Source organism: Petaurus breviceps, unplaced genomic scaffold (genome assembly GCF_028583685.1).
Source record: "Petaurus breviceps papuanus isolate PSGF00001 unplaced genomic scaffold, PetGlider_PUasm1.0 188, whole genome shotgun sequence".
Taxonomy (NCBI): Eukaryota; Metazoa; Chordata; class Mammalia; order Diprotodontia; family Petauridae; genus Petaurus; species Petaurus breviceps.
This window is the reverse complement of record NW_027185804.1, coordinates 3948712-3967261: the sequence shown is the minus strand read 5'-3', so window position 1 is coordinate 3967261 and position 18550 is coordinate 3948712. Positions and strand designations below refer to the sequence as shown.

Below are 18550 nucleotides of genomic sequence, written 5' to 3'. Positions count from 1 at the left end.
CTTCCTTCCTTCCTTCCTTCCTTCCTTCCTTCCTTCCTTCCTTCCTTCCTTCCTTCCTTCCTTCCTTCCTTCCTTTTTTTCTTCCTTTCTTTCGAAAGGAGCACTATGTTCATCTACTTTACTCCTTTAGTCCTTCTAGTTCGGCAGGCTGGTGAAAGCACTTAACTGGACTGGTAGATTTTATGTTCTCTTTTGTAAGTCTGACTGCTGGGGTCAGCCCTGTGCAGGGCTTTGGAACAGTTACAAGTCATTTTAATAACATGAGACTGTTACGGGAAAATGTTTGCTCAGCCTTGCTCAGACACTGGGGACTCTACTGTACTTGGGTGTTTGGGAATCACTTAATCCAACCCCAAGTCCTTTCTTGACCCTTCCTTGACTCATTAGTTTACAGAGACTTTTATTGCTCCAACTGCAGTCTAATTAACTGTGACTAAAATTCCCCGTCTTTATTTTTTTTTCCTTCTAAAAGGCATTTCCTAAATTCATTGTGGTTTTTCATGATAACAACAACAAGTTGATTCCCTAATTCAGGAGAATCTTGGCTTTGGAAATTGTGAAATCCCCAGGAACATGGGGATAGATTTTCATCCTGTGCATGAGATCCATTGACTTGAAAGATATCTTTTCTTACTTTCAAGGTCCCCTCATGGCATTTTCCTTTTACTTCAAACCCCACATCCTTATCAACTGTCTTCTTTTTTTATTGCTAACAAAGACAGGTCTGGTCTTCTCCCACCATGCACAAATCTGAGGGCATCTGCCTTGGTTTTTTTTGAGGGATATAGTTTTTTACCTTGGCCCACCAGCTAGGAGTTGGTTGCTATGCAGTACCCATGTTAAGGTACCAAGTCAGGAAGCATAAAAATATGGAGTAACTGGGCCCAAGTCCTGCAATTAAACAGTGAGAAAGGAAGAGAAAACAAATTTTTTGGTTCTTTTGTTTGCTCCCCTTCTGCTGAGTCCCAGGGTTCCAGACTTTGGATGTGATGGGAATTTGACTTTTCTTCTTGGTACTCCCTTTGTACATTTTAATTTTAATTTATATTTTGTTTGTCTCCGTCCTTATCTTATCTTCCTTCTAGGGCAAGGACCACAGCTTATTTATCTTTAAATGGCCCTCAGCTTCCTTGCTTGTGCTAGGCACAAATCACAAATGTTTGTGGAGTAAATGAATTGGTAGCTATTTCCCCTTCTAGCTATTATCAGGAAGTAAATAGCTCGAACTGGAAACAATGACCCTGGGAGTCCAAGTAGGAGTTCACTCCTTCCTCAGCTTTCTTCAAGGTTTAGTTCAGATGCCACCTCCTGCTTTCCCAGCTTGTTAGTGCTCTGTCTCTTTCCTTCCACCATCTTGAAATTTCTTGTTTTCTTTGGCTTTTGGATTCTTTCAGTAGAATGTTAGCTCCTTAAGAGCAGGAATTTATTTTTATTTTTTTGCCTTTGGAGTCCCAGTGGCATTCATAAAATTTGAATTCATAAAATTTAATGTTGAGTTGATTTCATTTGGTTAAAGGAAGGAGGAGGGGGCAGGCACAGAAAAGGTCAGAAGTAGTCTTGGTAGCTCTGCTCCTAAATAGGTGGCCCCTTCAAAGCTCTGAAGAAGATGTGCTTCATCAGAACAAATTTGTTTTATTAGATTTGTGGATTTACTGATTTCAGAGGAAGGGGGTTAGCATGTTAAGATTAAGAAATAAAAGGGTGGATGAATAGATGAATGGATGGATGGACGGACGGAGATGTGGTCCAATATATTCAGGCACTGTGTATAGGTACACAGTAGATGATTGATGCATGTTTGATGAGTGGATGGATAGTTATGCTAATGGATAAGTAATGGATTGAAGTTATGGCAAATCTGCACAGCATAGTAAAAAGCAGAGATATCACCTTGTTGATAAAGGTTGGGTAGTCAAAGCTGTTTTCTAGTGGTAATATATGGTTGTGAGAGTTGGACTATAAGGAAAACTGAGCTCTGTAGAATCAGTGCTTTTGAATTGTCCTAGAGAAGACTTTTGAAAGATCAAATCATTCAATACTTAACAAAATTAATTCAGACTATTCATTGGAAGGTCAGAGTCTAAAACTGAAGTTTAAATATTTTGGTCACATAATAATAAGACAGGACTCATTGGAAAAGACCCTGATGTTGGCAAAGATTGAAGGCAAAAGGAGAAGGGGATGGCAGAGGATGAGATAGATGGATAATGTCATGAAAGCAATGAATATGATCTTGGACAGACCTTGGGAGACAGTGGAGGAAAGGAGGACCTGGTGTGCTGTGGCCCTTTGGGTCACAAAGAGTCAGATACAACCCAAGAAGAAGAAGAAGAAGAAAATGTATTGAAAGTTGAGGGAAGTTGAGTCAGAGGGTGGTTTCCACTATTGCTGGGGAGAAGAATGCTTTTAGGAAGCATTCATCTCTGGGAATCAGTATACCTCACCTTGGAAGGGGAATTGCCTTAAGACAGGTGTATTTCTTTTCCATTCTCCCATCCATGGCCACTCATAGGGAGGCCAACCCCACAGCTACAGTTCTTCTTGTTTGGTCCATCTCTGGAGCTCGTTCCTTAATTGGTAGGTTGGTCTTTGTGAAGAATTAGCTGGATTGTGAGCCTCAGAATTGAGCCTTCCCTATCTTGAGCACTTTGGAAAGAGGTAGTATGACCAGAGTCCTGATTTGGAATCAAAAGAAGTAGATTTGAGACAAAATTCTCCTTAATACATGTATGATCTTGGGCAGGCAACTTAGCTTCCTGGGCCTCAGTTTCCTCATCAGTAAAATCACCTGTATCAGGCCTCTTCTTTTTCTAACTTCTCTGGTCCTTGTCCATAGCAGGTACTTAATAAATATTATTTATTATATTTTTATATAATTATTATTGTTATAATAATTATATATAATATAATAAATATATTATATATTCAGGGAACTGGCCCTTTACTACTTCTTGGCCAGTGTTAGGACTAGGAAGTTAACTTGCCCTCAGCTAGAGGGATCATCAGTGACTTGAACCCATGGAAAACCCAGTGGTCTAGTATCATGAAAATTTGCCTAGCCTATGTTCCACTTTATGCTTGGGTTGGAAGACTCACAGGCTTTATCTGCTCTTTAAAAATAGTTGATGTCTGGTTTTTACATCATCTTCCTTTTTGAATATATGCATCTTCACTCATCAAACTACCCCTTTAATGAAGATTTAAAAAGCAAAAACAGTTCAGCAAACTAACCAATACATCGACTGAGAGTGACAGCATACATCAGTGTTCCCCAACTTTGTGAAGGAGGAAGGAAGGTACACTTTCTATCTCATCTCTAGAGCCAGTTTTAGTTACTATAATTACAAGCATTCAGATTTTTTTTCCTTTCCATTTACTCTGTAATAGTCATTATGCATATTGTTTTCCTGGATCTGCTTACTTCACTCTGCACTGGTTTTTATGAGCCTTCCCATGATTCTCTGAATTGTTTTTTTTTTACAACACTGTATTCCATTACATTCATGAACTACAGTTTGTTTAAGCATTCTCCAATCAATAGCTACCTAATGTGTTTCCAATTCTTTTCTAAAATCTATCTGTCAACCAACAAGCACCTCTTATATGTTGGGCCCTGTGCTAGGCACTGGTGATACAAATACAACAAATGAAATAATTCCTACCCTCAAGGAGCTTCCAGTTCACCAGGAGAGATAACTAGTACCTCTGCAAATAAATGCAGAACATATCTAGAGAGAACAAATACACAACAGATAAATGCAAGGTGGCTAGGGAGAGAGGGCATGAGGCCTAAAGGCTCCATGTGGCCCTTGGGCCGAGTTTGAAGGAAATTCTTGATTCTAGGAACACAGAGGGAAGGCATTCCAGACATGGGGGGCAACCAGTTCAAAGACATGGACATAGGGGTAGGAGTGATATGTACAGTATGGCAGGTTACGAATGGTCTTAAATGCCAGACAGAAGACTTTATTCTTGATCCTCAAGACAATAGGGAGCCATGTGTCTAGAGGGAAAGGGAGGGATGCAAAAAATGATGTAACTGTAGGAAGGAGATTTGGATATCCAGCTAATTGGATTTGCAGAGTAAGGAAGATGATGGCTGAAAGGTTTCAAACATGGGTGACTGGAAGGATGGAGGGGCTCCCCACAGAAATAGAGAAGTTGGGAAGAGAGGCGGGATTTGGGGGTGGGGTAGTTAATTACATTTTGGACATGTTGTGTTTGAAATGCTCGTGGAACATCTAGTTTGTTGTGGTTAGTAGGCAGTTGGGACTGTAGACCTGAAGCTTAGAAGAGAGACTGGAGCCAGAGGTGATTAATTAAACCATGAAGAGCTGATAAAATCACCTTATGAGAGAAGTAGAGAGAGAGAAAAGGACCCAGGGTAGACCTGTTGTATCTATCTTCCTCCACCTCATTCCCTTGTTCAGGAATCTTAATGGCTCCCTGCTTTCTGTAGGGTCAAGTCCAGACTCATCATTCTGCCCTTCAAGCTCCTCCTTGTCTCCCCTCAATTTGTTTTCCCAATCTTATCTTGCCCCCGCCCCAAAGCAAGTCATATGTACCTTTATATCTTAGTGCTGCTGTCTTTATCCACAACTCTCTTTCCATGCCTACTTTTGGTATTCTGGTATATTCATGTAGTATATTTTTCTTTTTCTAATTTATCCCCTACAATGGCAGGTAGGTGATACGATGGCCAGAGTGCTAGTCCTAGAGTGGGAAGACCTGACTTCAAATCCAACCTAAGACACTTAGTAGTTGTGTGACCCTGGGCAAGTCACTTAACGTCTATTTGCCTCAGTTTCCTCAACTGAAAAATGGGGATAATAACAGTACCTACTTTGCAGGGTTGTTGTGAGGATCCAGTTTGATAAAGCACTTAGCACGGTACTCAGCACATAGTAGGCATTTAATAAATACTTGTTTTCTTCCTTTCCCGTCCCCCTTCATTGTAACTAACAGAGGGCCAAGTTCCTGTGACATATGCAGCAAATATTTTTAAAATGAGTGAACTGAATACCCATAGAATTGTTGAAAGGAAATTAAGAGAAGTCGTGGCTCTGTAAATGAGAAGATCAAAGCAGGGGCTTCTGTGATGTTCCCTGAGCTCTGTGCATGCAGAGGCCGGAGCTCAGAGAGGGAGATAGGGTCGGCTCCAGATTTTTTGGCCACCCCTGCGACACTCTGGCGTGTCTGTGTGCTGCCTTGGAGACTCCTTTCACCCCCCTCTGTCCATTGAGGCCTGTCTGCTAAGTGTAGAAGCAGACTAGAATGGCAGCGAGAGACATTTAGTTGTCCTGGAAAGTTGGTCGAGCGCTGGACTAGTTAACAGAGTGAGAACCCACCGCTGGAAATCTTTAAAAACAGGTTAAAGTGAAAAAGCAGATCTGGACTTCCCCCTTCCCTCCCCCCACTCCGAACAACAACAAAAGACAGGGCAGGATAGGGAGAACTTAAAAAGGCTTGAGAAATGTGGATTTGGGCTTGGGGTTTTGTCTTTTAATTAAAAGAATCCAGACTCAGGATTAAAAAAAATCCTTCAAGGTTTCTGTATCTTAAGGAGATTGGATGAATAGAAGCAGGGGGACAGAAAAGCTGATGGCTGAAGGTTCTTTAAGTAAATAAAAAAAAACCTCGGGGTTTGCATTTTGCCACTTGATACTTCCTAGCTTTGTGGGCATGGCTCAGTCATTTAATTTCTTCGAGCCTCAGTTTACCCATCTGTAAACCAAGGATAGGATAGCTGTTGTGCCAGTCTTCTGGGGTTGCTGTGAGGGTCACATGGGATGTGTGTGGATCCCTGCACAAACTTAAAAGTGCTCTGTGAGTGTCAGCTGCTCTGTCCTACAGTTGGGGGCTTTGGAGACAGGGGGTCCAGTCCAGTGGTGGTTGGTACGTGTCCTTTGGTGTATGGGATGGGTAGGAAGGGTTCCCAGGGCCTGCTTCCTTCCCTGGCTGGGCACAAGGGGAAGGAGGGTACTAAGGAGGTCTTGTCCTATGCCAGCATTCAGAACGGGGGTGGAGAGTTGGGGATGGGGATGGGGAGGGAAAGGGAACACAGCTTCTGGACAAGAGGGCCAAGATCTGTTTGGAGCCATCCAGCTGCAGACAGCAGCATGACTCATGGGGCCGAGGGGGCCTGAGGGGGGGAAGAGCCACTTTATTTGGTTCACAGGAATCTTTTTTTTCTTGTCTGTGCATGTGTGTGTGTATGTGTGTGTGTGTGCGTCTTTGTGTGGCTCTGTGTGTGTATGTTTGTGTCCCTCTTCCCTTCTTCCTGCCCTCTTCCCTTCTCCCCTCCCCCCCACCCTCATCCTCCTCTGCAGGAGATCTGCCCAAGGAGAATCCATATGAGGATGTGGACTTAAAGGGCCGGCGGGCAGGACGAAAATCCCAGCAAATGTCTGAGAACTCCCTAGACTCTTTGCACAGGATGTGGACTCCCCAGGACAGGAAGTACAACAACCCACCACCCCAGGTAACGGCACCCCCTTTGCAGACAGCTTGGGGTCCTGCCCCTGGTGGAAAGACCCAGCCCTGGGGCCAGGATGCCGGCCCTTTAAAAACCCCTTTGTCCTGAGCCCCTTCTTGGGGGGCCCGTGTCTGTGCTACCTGACGGGTGTGTTTGTGGGGGCGGGAGGGTGCTGGGCATCTCTGGGCCCGTGCCTGCTCTGCATCTCTTTTCCTGTGCCCCACAGATTTGGGGTTTGGAGCCCCTCCTAGAAGGGGTTCTTCTGCCTTCTCTTCCTCTTTCCTGTGAAGGCTCCAGTGTTGACATGACTGTATTATAAAGCTTGTTTATTCCTCTTGCCTGTTTAGAGCTCCCTCACCGCCCCCGCCTCCTAAGTGGACATGCCTTTGGTCAGAGAATTTGCATTCAACAGCTCTACCAGAAATGACCTCAGCCCTGGCTTTGGGGGGGGGGTGTATGGAGGGCTTGGCAGCAGTCGAGTATATAACCTAGTATATACTTGTTGAACTAAGTATATAACTTAGAGGAGGGGGAGAGGGAGAGAGAAGTAGAGGGTTCTGGGCCAGTGAAAGATACCCCTGTTGGGGGTATGTGGTTCCTTTGTATGTCTGGGGGAGGGGGGAGGGTAGGAAAAGTGAGGAAATCAAGAGAAAGATGAAGAGCAGAAGGAAGGGACATTTGGCATCATGCCTTTTTTATCCCATGTGGATGGGTAGCAGATAAGGTGATTTGAGATGCATTTAATTCAATAAATATGAAATGCCTACTTCGTAAATTCACCACATATTAACTACCTGATGGGTACACTGAAGTCCTGATGCTTTCTTATGGCATGGGGCTGACCTTGGCTTCTTGAGGGCTATGCCAGCAGAGGACGGGTTCTGACAAATCCTCCTGAGCTGGAAAGATTTTTAAAAAGAACTGGAAGCAAACTCCGTGCCTATAGTCCGAAGACTCAGTCAAGGTCAGAGGAGCCTTATTACCAGACCAGCCACAGGGTTGTTTCAGTCACAGCAACTCTTGAAGATCATCTATTAAGTAGAAGGAAATTTGAGACCTGAGTTGGTAGGGGGAATGCCCAGAGAGAAGTGACAGATTTTTGAAGTATTCAAGTCCTGGTGCTCTTTGTTGGGGGAAATTCAAGTGTAAGAGACTTTTAGCTCCTGCCCACAAGGAGCTTACCCTATATCACCATTCCTCTGTTTCCTCAGGTTATCTTGACCCTCTATGTCAGTTTTTCAAACTCAAAAAAACCCAACAGGGTCGCTAACCCATACATAAGGATCTCTGTGGGCCACATGTTAACTTAGTTTTAAAACGTAATGTTAATTATGTTTTATTGTATTTTGTTCAATATCTCCTAGTTACATTTTAATCTGATTCTGGACACACTAGGGAGTATCATGGGCCATATATTTGCCACTGCTTCTCTGTACCAATGGAAGAGACTCTTTCCCAGGATACTCTTAAAACAATGTTTTGTGACCCCAAAATTATTTCCATGATTGATTTTTCAGCAGGTTTATTGCCTGATATCTTCTGCCTAAGCTAATCTTCAGATCAATTTTCATTCCTTAACTGGTTGGCACTGTAGTTGGCACAGAAGGATGCAAGAGGGTGCCTGGCTGAACAGTGATGGGGGTTAAGCCAATATTCTTAATGTAAAGAGAAGGCAGTTCAGGTTTTTGGGTACTGAGCACATTTTACCTAGGGTATAGTAAATGTCCTGGAGCCTAAAGCAGCTTTGTATAGAAGGAACCAGCTTATCTGAACCTCAGTAGAGAGTTAGAAAAAAATCTAGGGGGACCCTTTTCCTGAGTTGGTGTCTATGTGGAGAAGATGAAGGATAAGCATAGTTAGAGTGAGCTCCCTTCAAAGTGATGTTCACATGGAGAACTGGGGAATGTGGTAGAGGGGCATTCTAGGCAGGCACAGAATTAGATTACATCTGAGACCCAGCTCTGAGACTACCGAGAGAGAGAGGTGTGAGGTAGGCTGAGACAGGGCGGGCAGGCAGCCATGGAATACAAGTCCCTCTGATCTGCAGAGCTTTAGTGGATGTACCCATAGTGCATGAGGGCCCAGGGCTTGGGAGGAGGCAAGGATGGGCAGTGGGGGAACCTCCCTCCCTAGCCTTTGTTCTCTGAAGAGATCTGGGATCCCCTTCCTAGCTACACACTTTTGTCGTGTCCCCAAAGCATAGTCAATCAGAACACATTTATTGAGTACGTATGTGTGAAGCACGACCTGGGATCTTTTTACTATTGTGATTTGTGCTAATAGCTGTATCTTCCTCCCTCCCTTTGCTTATTGATTTTATAGTGTTATTTTTTTTTAATTTTGAGTTTCAAATTTTCACCTTTGTCCAGCTCCTCCCCTCCCCATTCCCCCTGCCCCCTTTCTTAGGTGAGCTAAGGGTTTTCTCATAGTTCACCTTCTCCTTTACTGATATTCCCTCCATGAGCCCTGGTCCCCAGATGGGTCCTGAGACTCTCTTGGAATGCTAGAATTTTTTCTGACATTTTCTGACAGCTGAGACTCTGGAAGAGAAAAGGAGACAAGGAGAGTGGCTGTGATGGAAGAAGGGACTGGGCACTCTGGGAACCCCAGCCAGTGGTCACTCTAGTCAGACTCCAGGAGAGAGAGTGGCTGGGGAGTCTGTAATGAGCCCCCTCCCCCTGTTCCCTCTCCCCCACCACAGCTCTCCCTGAAATCCGGCACCCAGTCATTGCGCATCGGGAATTGGTCCGAGAGGAAGGGCCACCGGTTGCCACGGTTACCCAAGCGGCATAGCCATGATGATATGCTGCTGTTGGCCCAGCTGAGCTTGCCTTCCTCACCCTCCAGCCTCAACGAAGACAGCCTCAGCACCACCAGTGAACTGCTCTCCAGCCGCCGTGCCCGCCGAATCCCTAAGGTAGCCTTGTTGGCAGGGAGGGCTGGGCATTTCATCTCGATGCCAGGGTCCTCATCAGCTCTGGGCCCACTGCCCAGGGCACTGTCAGGAAGTGTCACACCCATCCGGCCATCTTTGCCGCACATCTATCAACAAAGAGGGGAGTAGACCTCGCTGCTTGGCGCCATGAAGGTTCTAAAGGAAGATCTCAGTTTGATGGGGAGACATGGTCCTCACACCTGGGGAGCTTCCCATCTGGTGGAAAAGATATGGCATTTGCTGTCAGGGAAGGGTCCAGTCGGAGAGGAAAGATCCTGTACCTCCCCTTGTAGAATCCCTTCTGGGAGTTTCCAGCCTAATGGGAAAGTCACTCACTGTCCCTGCCTTCCAGTACCTTCAAATGGAATAGGAAAGACTTGATTCCTTCTCTAAAGAAGCCCCCAATTTGATGAGACACACACACACACACAGAATAACAAGTAGATTTGAGCATAGATTTCTATATGTAATTACTATAGGTAATTAAATACACATCTGGGACCACAGGCATAAATAAATCAACAAGCATTTATTTAGCACCAAGTATATACAAGAAACCGTACTAAGTGCCGGGAATACAACTTTGCTCTCCAGGTACTTACATTTTATTAGGGAGACAATAGAGACTAGAAAACAAACACAAGGTGTCACTTTTGGGGCTAGAGAACCAGCAAGTGAATCAAGAAAGGCTTCCTTTGGAAGGTTGGAAGGGTAGGTTGAGGCCAGGCTATAAAGATTTCACCTTTGCAACATCTCTCGAATTCACCCCCTTCTCTCCCGACACTGCCACCTCCCTGGTGTGGGTCCTCAATCACCTCATGCCTGGACTGTTGCCATAGCTGCTGGTGGGTCTGCCTGTCTCGAGTCTCCCCCACTCCAATCCGTTCTCCAGCTGCTAAAGCGATTTTCTGACAGCACAGGTCCGAACATGTCACCTCTGTCTCCCCAGTGACAAACTCCAGAGGCTCCCAATTGCCTCCAGGATCAAATGCAAAGTGCTCTGTTTGGCATTCAAAGCGCTCCATAACCTAGCCTCCTTCTACTTCTCATCTTCTTACACCTTCCTTCCACCACGTCCTCTTCCAGCCAGGGACACAGGCCTTCTGGCTGTTCCACAAACGATGCTCCATCTCTCGGCTCTGGGTGTTTTCTCTGGCTGTCCACCATGCCTGGAACACTCTCCCTCCTCCTCTGACCACCGACTTCCCTGGCTCCCTTTAAGTCCCAACTAAAACCCCATCTTTTGCTGGAAACTTTTCCCACCCCCTCTGAATTCCAATGCCTTCCCTCCGTTAATTATCTCTCATTTATCCTGCATATAGCTTGCTTCGTATATATTTGTTTGCATGTTGTCTCCCACGTTAGATTGTAAGCTCCTTGAGGGCAGGGACTGTCCTTTGCCTCTTTTTGTATCCCCGGTGCTTAGCACAGGGCCTGGTACATAATAGGTGCTTAATAAATGTTTATTGATTGATTGTCTTAAAAAAATAAGCCAAGGAGTATTTTTGATCTGGAAGACAAAAAGTTGCTATTGGGGTTTATTGAGCCGGGGAGTGATGTGGTCAGATCTTCATTTTAGGAAAATTATTTTAGCCACTTTGTGAAGGATAGATAGGAGTGAGGAGATAGGCAGGGAGACCTAGGAGGAAGGTATTTCACTAATGTGGATGAGAGTTGATGAGGGCCTCTGCTCTGTGCATAGAGAAGGCAGCCGATGAGAGAGACGTTCTGCATCCATCCATACCTCTCAGACTGACTTCCGAAGGATGTGTTGTACTCTTGTCCCTCCCTCACAACAACTGCGCTGTAGCCCCCAGTGGGGAGGGAGCAGGATTCAGCCAAGAGCGTATTTTTAGACAACAAACAATACTTGGGTATATTGGGAATTTAGCTCCTTCCTGTCGGGCCCCGAATACAGTCAGGAAGAAAAAGGCCTAGATTCCTTGTTCCTGTCTTTTCTTCTGGGAAGCTTAGCCTACAGGAGGTGATTTCATTCCATCAGAGCTTCTCATCTGTTACGGTTTCTTCCACTCTGCTCTTCTGCTTTTCCCGTTTGTCGGGCAGGGAGGGTATTACATTTCTCCCGTCTGCCTTAGTTAGCAAGCTTGCATCCACCCTCTGATGGATGAGTCTTTCTTGCTCAGCCATCCAGCCCTTTGTGTTTACAGAAGCCTCTCGTGGTACCTTGGAGCAAGGAGGAATTAGAGAAGTGGGTGCCACGAAAGCCAGGGCCACCAAGAGATGCTTGGTTCACCCTCATGGAGACATCCCTGCTCTCAGCAAACTCTTAACCTGATAACAAGCACATGGTTATCTATTCTGTCAAGACACAGAACAGGCAACTAAATGCTGTTATCAAACTGAGAGGAAAAACTCTTCCCGAGGGCAGTTGGATGGGATCATTTATTTCCTGGGCAGTAGAAGTCATGGTAAGAAGAGTAGTGGGCTCCATGAATGTGGGAGGAAGTTTTCTGGAGCCAAGGCACGGGGCTTGGGTCGTTTCCCTGTCCCTGGGGGGGTTTAGTGATAGGAGGAGCTGCAGCTTATTTCTGGAACAATGGTGGTCATGGAGCCTTGGTCAGATGAGCTGGGGCACAGGGCTAGGGCCCCGTGGATCGGTGGCCTCATCCCATAGAAGCTTGGGAAGAGGGAACGTGTCTTTGATGCGGAGGGTGAGGAGGCTTAGCCTCTGGGACACTCACCCCTTCTGGCGTCTCTCATCCAGCTTGTTCAGAGGATCAATTCCATCTATAATGCCAAGAGGGGCAAGAAGAGGTTAAAGAAGCTGTCCATGTCCAGCATTGAGACCGCGTCGCTGAGAGGTAAGCTGGGAAGCCTTCTGATTGGAGTGGGCGTGCACACCACCCAACGCAGCTGGGGGTTTCAGGGGCTGAGCACACGGGCTCACTCTTTCCACACACTGTCCCATCCTAGGCTGTCCTCTAGGAGAGGGGGGACTCTGACATGTGAGGAGGAAGAACAGCTTCAGTGTTACCCCATCAGAGTCCTGCTCCCCCCCCCCACTCCCCTGCCTTTGTCCCAGGGGACCAGGGAACATGGGACTAGGGCAGAGGGATGGACTAGAAGTCAGGAGCTGGACCGTGAGTCCAGTATCCTTTCTAGTACAGCCCATGGTCAGAGCCTCATATTCTGCACGGGGTGCTCTCTGAACCTCCGTTTCCTCATCTGTAAAATGAGGGTGATGATATTTCTGTACTTATATCGCAGGACTTTTGCAAGGAAAATACTTTGTGACCCTTAAAATACTCTTTATAAATGTAAACTCATTATGCTGTTGTGTCACAGAGTGGGTAGGTAGAAGGGCTTAGAGAGGTCTTGTAAGATCTCTTGGTTTAGGAAGATGTGTGTGTGTGTGTGTGTGTGTGTGTGTGTGTGTGTGTTTGTCCAGCATGATGGGGAGGCAGGAGAACCCTCTCCTCACCACGGGAAGGTTGTTCCTGTCTCTGACTATATGTCTGGGCCTGCCTATGGACAGCTCACTGACCCACTAACTATATACTTAACTTCGTTGTTGAGAAAGGGCAAGGTGCCAGTGAGGTACCTTGGGGCCACCAGGTGCCACATGCCAGGCATTTACCTCCCCCCTGAGGCAGTTAGCTTTCTGCTGCCCCACGGCTACAGACACCTCCTCCCTCCAGCCTTGCTTGTTCATAGTAACTTCCTATTGGTCATAGCCAGATGGGTGCTGGTAAGTATTTAACATCTGACTCTCCCCCAAAAAACAACCAAAAAAGCAACAGCCACCATGCAGGACACACTTAGGAGTTTAAATTGCATTACCAACATTTGCTCCATCACTTTTTTTTTTTTTTTGCTTTTTGGAGGTGGGGCAGGACAATTAGGGTTAGGTGACTTGCCCAGGGTCACACAGCTAGTAAGTGTTAAGTGTCTGAGGCCAGATTTGAACTCAGGTCCTCCTGACTCCAGGGCTGGTGCTGTATTTACTGTGCCCCCTAGCCGCCCCTCCATCACTTTCTTAAGTCCAGACAATCAACAACAACAAAAAAAGCCAAATCCTGATTTTGTAGCATTTTTGCCGATTTCTAAGATAAAAATGACCACGCTGAGCACTTAATGATTCGCTCTGGGGAGTCTGTTGGAGATAGTCGCAGAACTCCCCTGAATAGAGCTTAGCGCAGTGCCTGGCACTTAGGAAATGTTTGTGAGAGTGTGGAGGGCCCAGCACAGACCCATTATCACCACTTGCCGAGCACGAGCTTTACCAACAGGGTTTGGGAATATTGCATTCTTCTGGGAAGGGTGATGAAGTATTGTTTCTATTACTTTTACAGATGAGAACAGTGAGAGTGAGAGCGATTCTGACGATCGATTTAAAGGTAAGGGGAGTGGGGGGCACTTTGGGAGGGGCCTTGTTACATTTATGTATGGTGCCACTCGTCATTCCCGCAACTTGAAATCTATTCCCTCTCCCTTTCCCCCTAAAAGGGAACGGTAAAGACTCATTGGGTTTACAGTGACAAGGGACCTTAGAGTGAGTCATTGGTAACTGAACCAGGACAAAAGACAAGGGTGTGAGGCTAGTCTCTAGTTGCCTACTCAGAAAGACTGAACCCTAGAACCTTGAAAAGTTTTCACCCTTGTTCAGAGGGATGGAGTGGCTCCCAGGAGGCTCAGCCTGGTGTCCCATGGGCTTGTGGCTCAGATGTCCCGCACTGGTTGGGGCTTGGGAGGCTAGGTAGGGAGTAGGCCAGCAGGGCTAGGGGTGGAAGAGAAACTACAGGGATGATCGAGGGTTAAATTCCAGGTGTTTTATCATGAGAGCCTGAGGTGACGTAGCCAGCTCCAGATGGTTCCCTTTGACCATATTTTTATGGAAAAGTGTGACCTCTTTGTAACCCTGCCCCCGTGTGCCCCCAACTTGCTACCAGTGCGATTGGAGAGCCAGATGTGCCTGTCAGATTGTGCTGGGAATGTGAAGGGTCAGAAAGGGCATGGAGGATTATAGCCATCCCTTCTTGATGGCTAGAGAGGAGCCTTGCACGCTCTAGAGTCAGGCCATTCAAAGGTCCACTCCTCCTCTTCTCTGAGATAGAAGGGGAGAGTCTCATCTGTCATGCTTATTTCCCAAAGACCTTAGCTTAGCTTTGTTAGTGCTTTCCACCTTCTCCCATTCTACTGTGCCTTCAGTGAAAACTGTAGCTCATCTTCCTTCATTGTTTAAAGTAAATGAGAATTTTCTCCCTCTCTTTTTCCCTTTCCTCTTCCTTTTTGTACTTTCTTGACCCACTCCCTTTGGGGTAGCCAACAAGAACAAGATAGTCTGTGGATTGCTAAGGGTCTTTTTTCAGCACTAGTGAAAACTACCCACAATGAATAAGGTTCTTTGGACAGCCAGAGAGGTCCTTGTCTTATGAGAGGGTACTTAGGCCTTGAGATCGGTGGGATACTGTGAATGATGGGGTGGGAGGCAAAGAGCCGAAGGGATCCCAGGCGGATATACAGAAATCTAAACATAGAAGTTCCTTGGATTTCTTTAACTTTTGGCTCCAAGCATGGCTGTTGGTATGACCTTGGTTGCTGTTGGAACACAAAGTCCACTCAAACTTGGGAGATGTAAGAGTAGCTAATGGCATATTTCCTGACCTAATCACTGACTATGGCCTGGTCTCTAGGGGCAGGCAGAAGGGAGATAATGGGAACTAAACAATCCAAGAAGGCCGGGGTGGAATCCCAAGGAGCTAGGCCCAACCATGATTTAGCCATGACGCATTCCAAGAGATTAGGTCGGGAGCTGTCCCTGGAAGTTGGGCTCCTAGAATCCTGTGGTGGTTGGGGGCCTCCGAAGATGTCTGGTCTAATCCTTACCGGAACCATAATCCTCTCTATGACATATCTGATAGTCATCCAGCATTTGCCTGAAGTCCTCCAGTGACGAAGAATTCCCTTCCTCCCAAGGCATCCCATTCCACTTGTGGAAGTTTTTGTTTTTGTCTTATTTGATTGCGTTAATGTGTACCTCTTTTCAGCTCCTGTGTTTTGCCTCCCATTCTATCTGAATCGGAGCAGAATAAGTCTTAAACTCTCTTCTTTGGGATGGATATTTAAAGCATAGCTATCCCGTCCCCAAATTTCCTTGTGTCCAGTTCCCCCCACACCCCCCAGCCTCCTTGTCATTGCTTTCAATCCCCTGACTCTCCCAGTTGCTTTTCTGTCCACATTAGTGTATTGGTGTCCTCCTTCATCTGTCGCTGAGGACAGTCCTCCAGATGTGGCCTGAGCAGGCCAGAGCCAGAAGGACTGACCCCTTCTCAGTCCTGGAGGCCAGGCTTCTGTTACTACAGCGAGAGACCAGGAGTGGCTTATACTGAGCCTGCAATTCACTTTTTAACCAGAGCGACCGTCCAACCTCACCTCCTCCCCATCCCAAGCCTCTGTTTCTGTAGCTGATTTTTAAAATTCCAATGTGGGGGATCACATTTATCTTGCTGAGATGTCATTTCAGATTCAGATCCTCCTTCCTGAATTTTTCTTTTGGATCCTACCTCCGCTACCTGACCATTTGTAATCCCTCCCTCCCAGTGTTGTCCTGAAATTGAATGTGCATGCCAACTATACTTTCATCTCTGTCACTGATAAAATAGGCCCGGTTCCAAACCAGAACAGTGTGGCAATCCACTAAAGGTCATGCTTCTAGCTAACAGTGACGGATCCATCCATCACTGATCTTTGGATTATGGCTCTTATGAGTTGTGTTGTCCTGAGCACAGATTATTGGCTGGTGTCTTCATTTGTAAAAATGGGGATAATAATTTGCCCCCTGCTACATTGTGAGACAAGCACTTCATAAACCTTTTTGTTGTTCAATCATTTCAGTCGTGTCTGACTCTGCATGACCCCTTTTGGAGTTTTCTTGGCAGAGATAGTGGAGTAGTTTGCCATTTCTTTCTCCAGCTCATTTTAGAGATGAGGAAACTGAGGCAAATGGGGTTAAAGGACTTGCCTAGGGTCACACAGCTAGCGTCTGAGGCCAGATTTGAACTCAGAAGACAAGTCTTTCTGACTTCAGGCCTGGCATTCTATCCACTGCGCCCCCTTGTAAACCTTAAAGTATTCTCTTTTTTTTGCTTTTTTGGAGGGGGGAGGGCAGGGCAGTTGGGGTTACGTGACTTGCCCAAGGTCACACAGCTAGTTTTGTGTTAAGTGTCTGAGGCCAGATTTGAACTCAGGTCCTCCTGACTCCAGGGCCGGTGCTCTATTCACTGTGCCACTTAGCCGCCCCTTCCTTAAAGTGTTCTGTAACATGTGAGTTGTTATTACTTGAGTCTGGTTGCTCAGGCAGTCCCAAATCCATTTTATTGTACTATCTATCATCCAGTCCATATTCTCTGTCTTGTTCCTAAGATTATAATGAGAGACCTTGTCACGTCCCTTGCTGAAATCCAGGAGTAGGACATTAACATCTTGTCCACTCCTCAGTGATCTCTTACACTCATTATAGTTTAAATAGCTGTCTTTATTGTGCTTTTCTTACTCTCAAGCCTCAGATCATTCTGGGCTTTAGCATTCCTGACATTCTCACAGAGCCTTATTGATCTCTTGTATTTGTCTGCAATTACCTGTCTTTCTTTCCATTTTCCGTCTGCATCTTTAAAAAATTGGCAGGAGTGTTTCTTGCTTGTCCTGGGGACATGGGGATCCCAGACAGAACGAGGACTGGAGGGACAGCTCTCTTGTCCCAGTCTTTGCCCCTTTCACCTCTCCTACCCCAAGCTTGCTTCCCTGTCCTGCCTCTTCAGAGCCCGGCCTTAAGGGCCCCTAAGAGTCCGGTGGAGGCTGTGCCCCTACATTGACCCAGGTCATTCCTGCCCCTCCTCCAGCTCATACCCAGCGCCTGGTCCACATCCAGTCCATGCTGAAGCGAGCACCCAGTTACCGGACACTAGAACTGGAGCTGATAGAATGGCAGGAGCGGGAGCTGTTTGAGTATTTTGTGGTGGTATCGCTGAAGAAGAAGCCTTCCAGAAACACCTACCTCCCTGAGGTCTCCTACCAGTTCCCCAAGGTGAGGCATCTCCAGCCCAGCCTGAGCCAGCCCCCCTGGCTCTCACACTGCCCCCCCCCCAGGTACCACATCAGGGTTAAGCTGGGGAAGGAAGGGCCCCTGGCCTTACAGATTGAGTCTGCCATTGGTTGAGATGATGGTGGCCCTGATACCTGTGCAGTATTGTCTTTGACATTGGGGACATCTTAAAACACCCCAGCCAGTAGACCTTCCAAGGCTGGGCCAATCTCTTCTGATCCAGGGATTTCATGGGAGATGCTGGGTGCAGCCAGGCATGTTTACTACCGACAAACTATGAGATCACAGCTCAGTGGTCTGCAGACTTGACTGGTTCAATCACCTGGGAAGGAAAAGGCATGAGGACCATCCTCCATAGGGTGTAGAACCATGCCAGCTTATTAGGAGGACACCAAGGTCCCATTCCCCTATTCCACCCAAAAAAGGGACTCAGCATAACATCATGGCTTCCCATCCTCGCAGCTGGACAGACCTACCAAGCAGATGCGGGAGGCCGAGGAACGGCTCAAAGCCATCCCCCAGTTCTGCTTTCCTGATGCCAAGGATTGGTTTCCTGTTTCTGATTATACCAGGTGAGCCTATCTTTAGGGATTTGGCTAGAGAAAAGTGGAGGGATGGGTCCCTGGCTTTTGAGTCTCGCTGCAGACCTTCTTAGTAGCATTTTAGGTGGTGGCAAGAGCGTCTGCCTAGCCAGGTCCCACTGCAGCTCCCTTCTCCTGGTACCAGCTCCATACCTGGAGTCCAGGCCTGACAGGTGGGTGGAAGGGAATGGCAGCTTCTTGGCCCAGTGGGGCAGATCCTCCAGTCCTCTGACCCCTCCCACAATGAGTCTCTCTCTTCCAGTGAAACCTTCTCTTTCATGCTCACGGGGGAGGATGGCAGCCGCCGGTTTGGCTACTGTAGGCGATTACTGGTGAGTATGGTCTTCTTATTGGCCTGTGTTGGTAGAGAGCATATGGGCTGGTAGGAAGCAAGGAGTACAATTCCAAGGCCTGAGGAGGCAGGGATGGCATTGTTTCCAACTTCCCAGAATAAGCAGACTTATCTAGCTGGGAGTTCCCGTGGTGCATGATGGAAT

The 18550-nt window shown here is 46.7% G+C and overlaps 1 protein-coding gene across 7 annotated transcripts in view; it reads left to right on the top strand.

Annotated features, from left to right (window-relative positions):
• Positions 1 to 18550, top strand: part of DENND2B (DENN domain containing 2B) — a 142215-nt gene that overhangs the window by 102079 nt on the left and 21586 nt on the right. For 6 of the 7 annotated variants that reach the window (XM_069091174.1, XM_069091173.1, XM_069091171.1 and 3 more), the window contains 7 exons: positions 6330 to 6481; positions 9177 to 9392; positions 12136 to 12232; positions 13724 to 13768; positions 17270 to 17454; positions 17935 to 18044; positions 18316 to 18385. In XM_069091174.1, the coding sequence (XP_068947275.1) occupies positions 6330 to 6481; positions 9177 to 9392; positions 12136 to 12232; positions 13724 to 13768; positions 17270 to 17454; positions 17935 to 18044; positions 18316 to 18385 (875 nt within the window). The remainder of the gene's footprint in view (positions 1 to 6329; positions 6482 to 9176; positions 9393 to 12135; positions 12233 to 13723; positions 13769 to 17269; positions 17455 to 17934; positions 18045 to 18315; positions 18386 to 18550) is intronic. The other variant, XM_069091175.1, reaches the window with a different exon arrangement.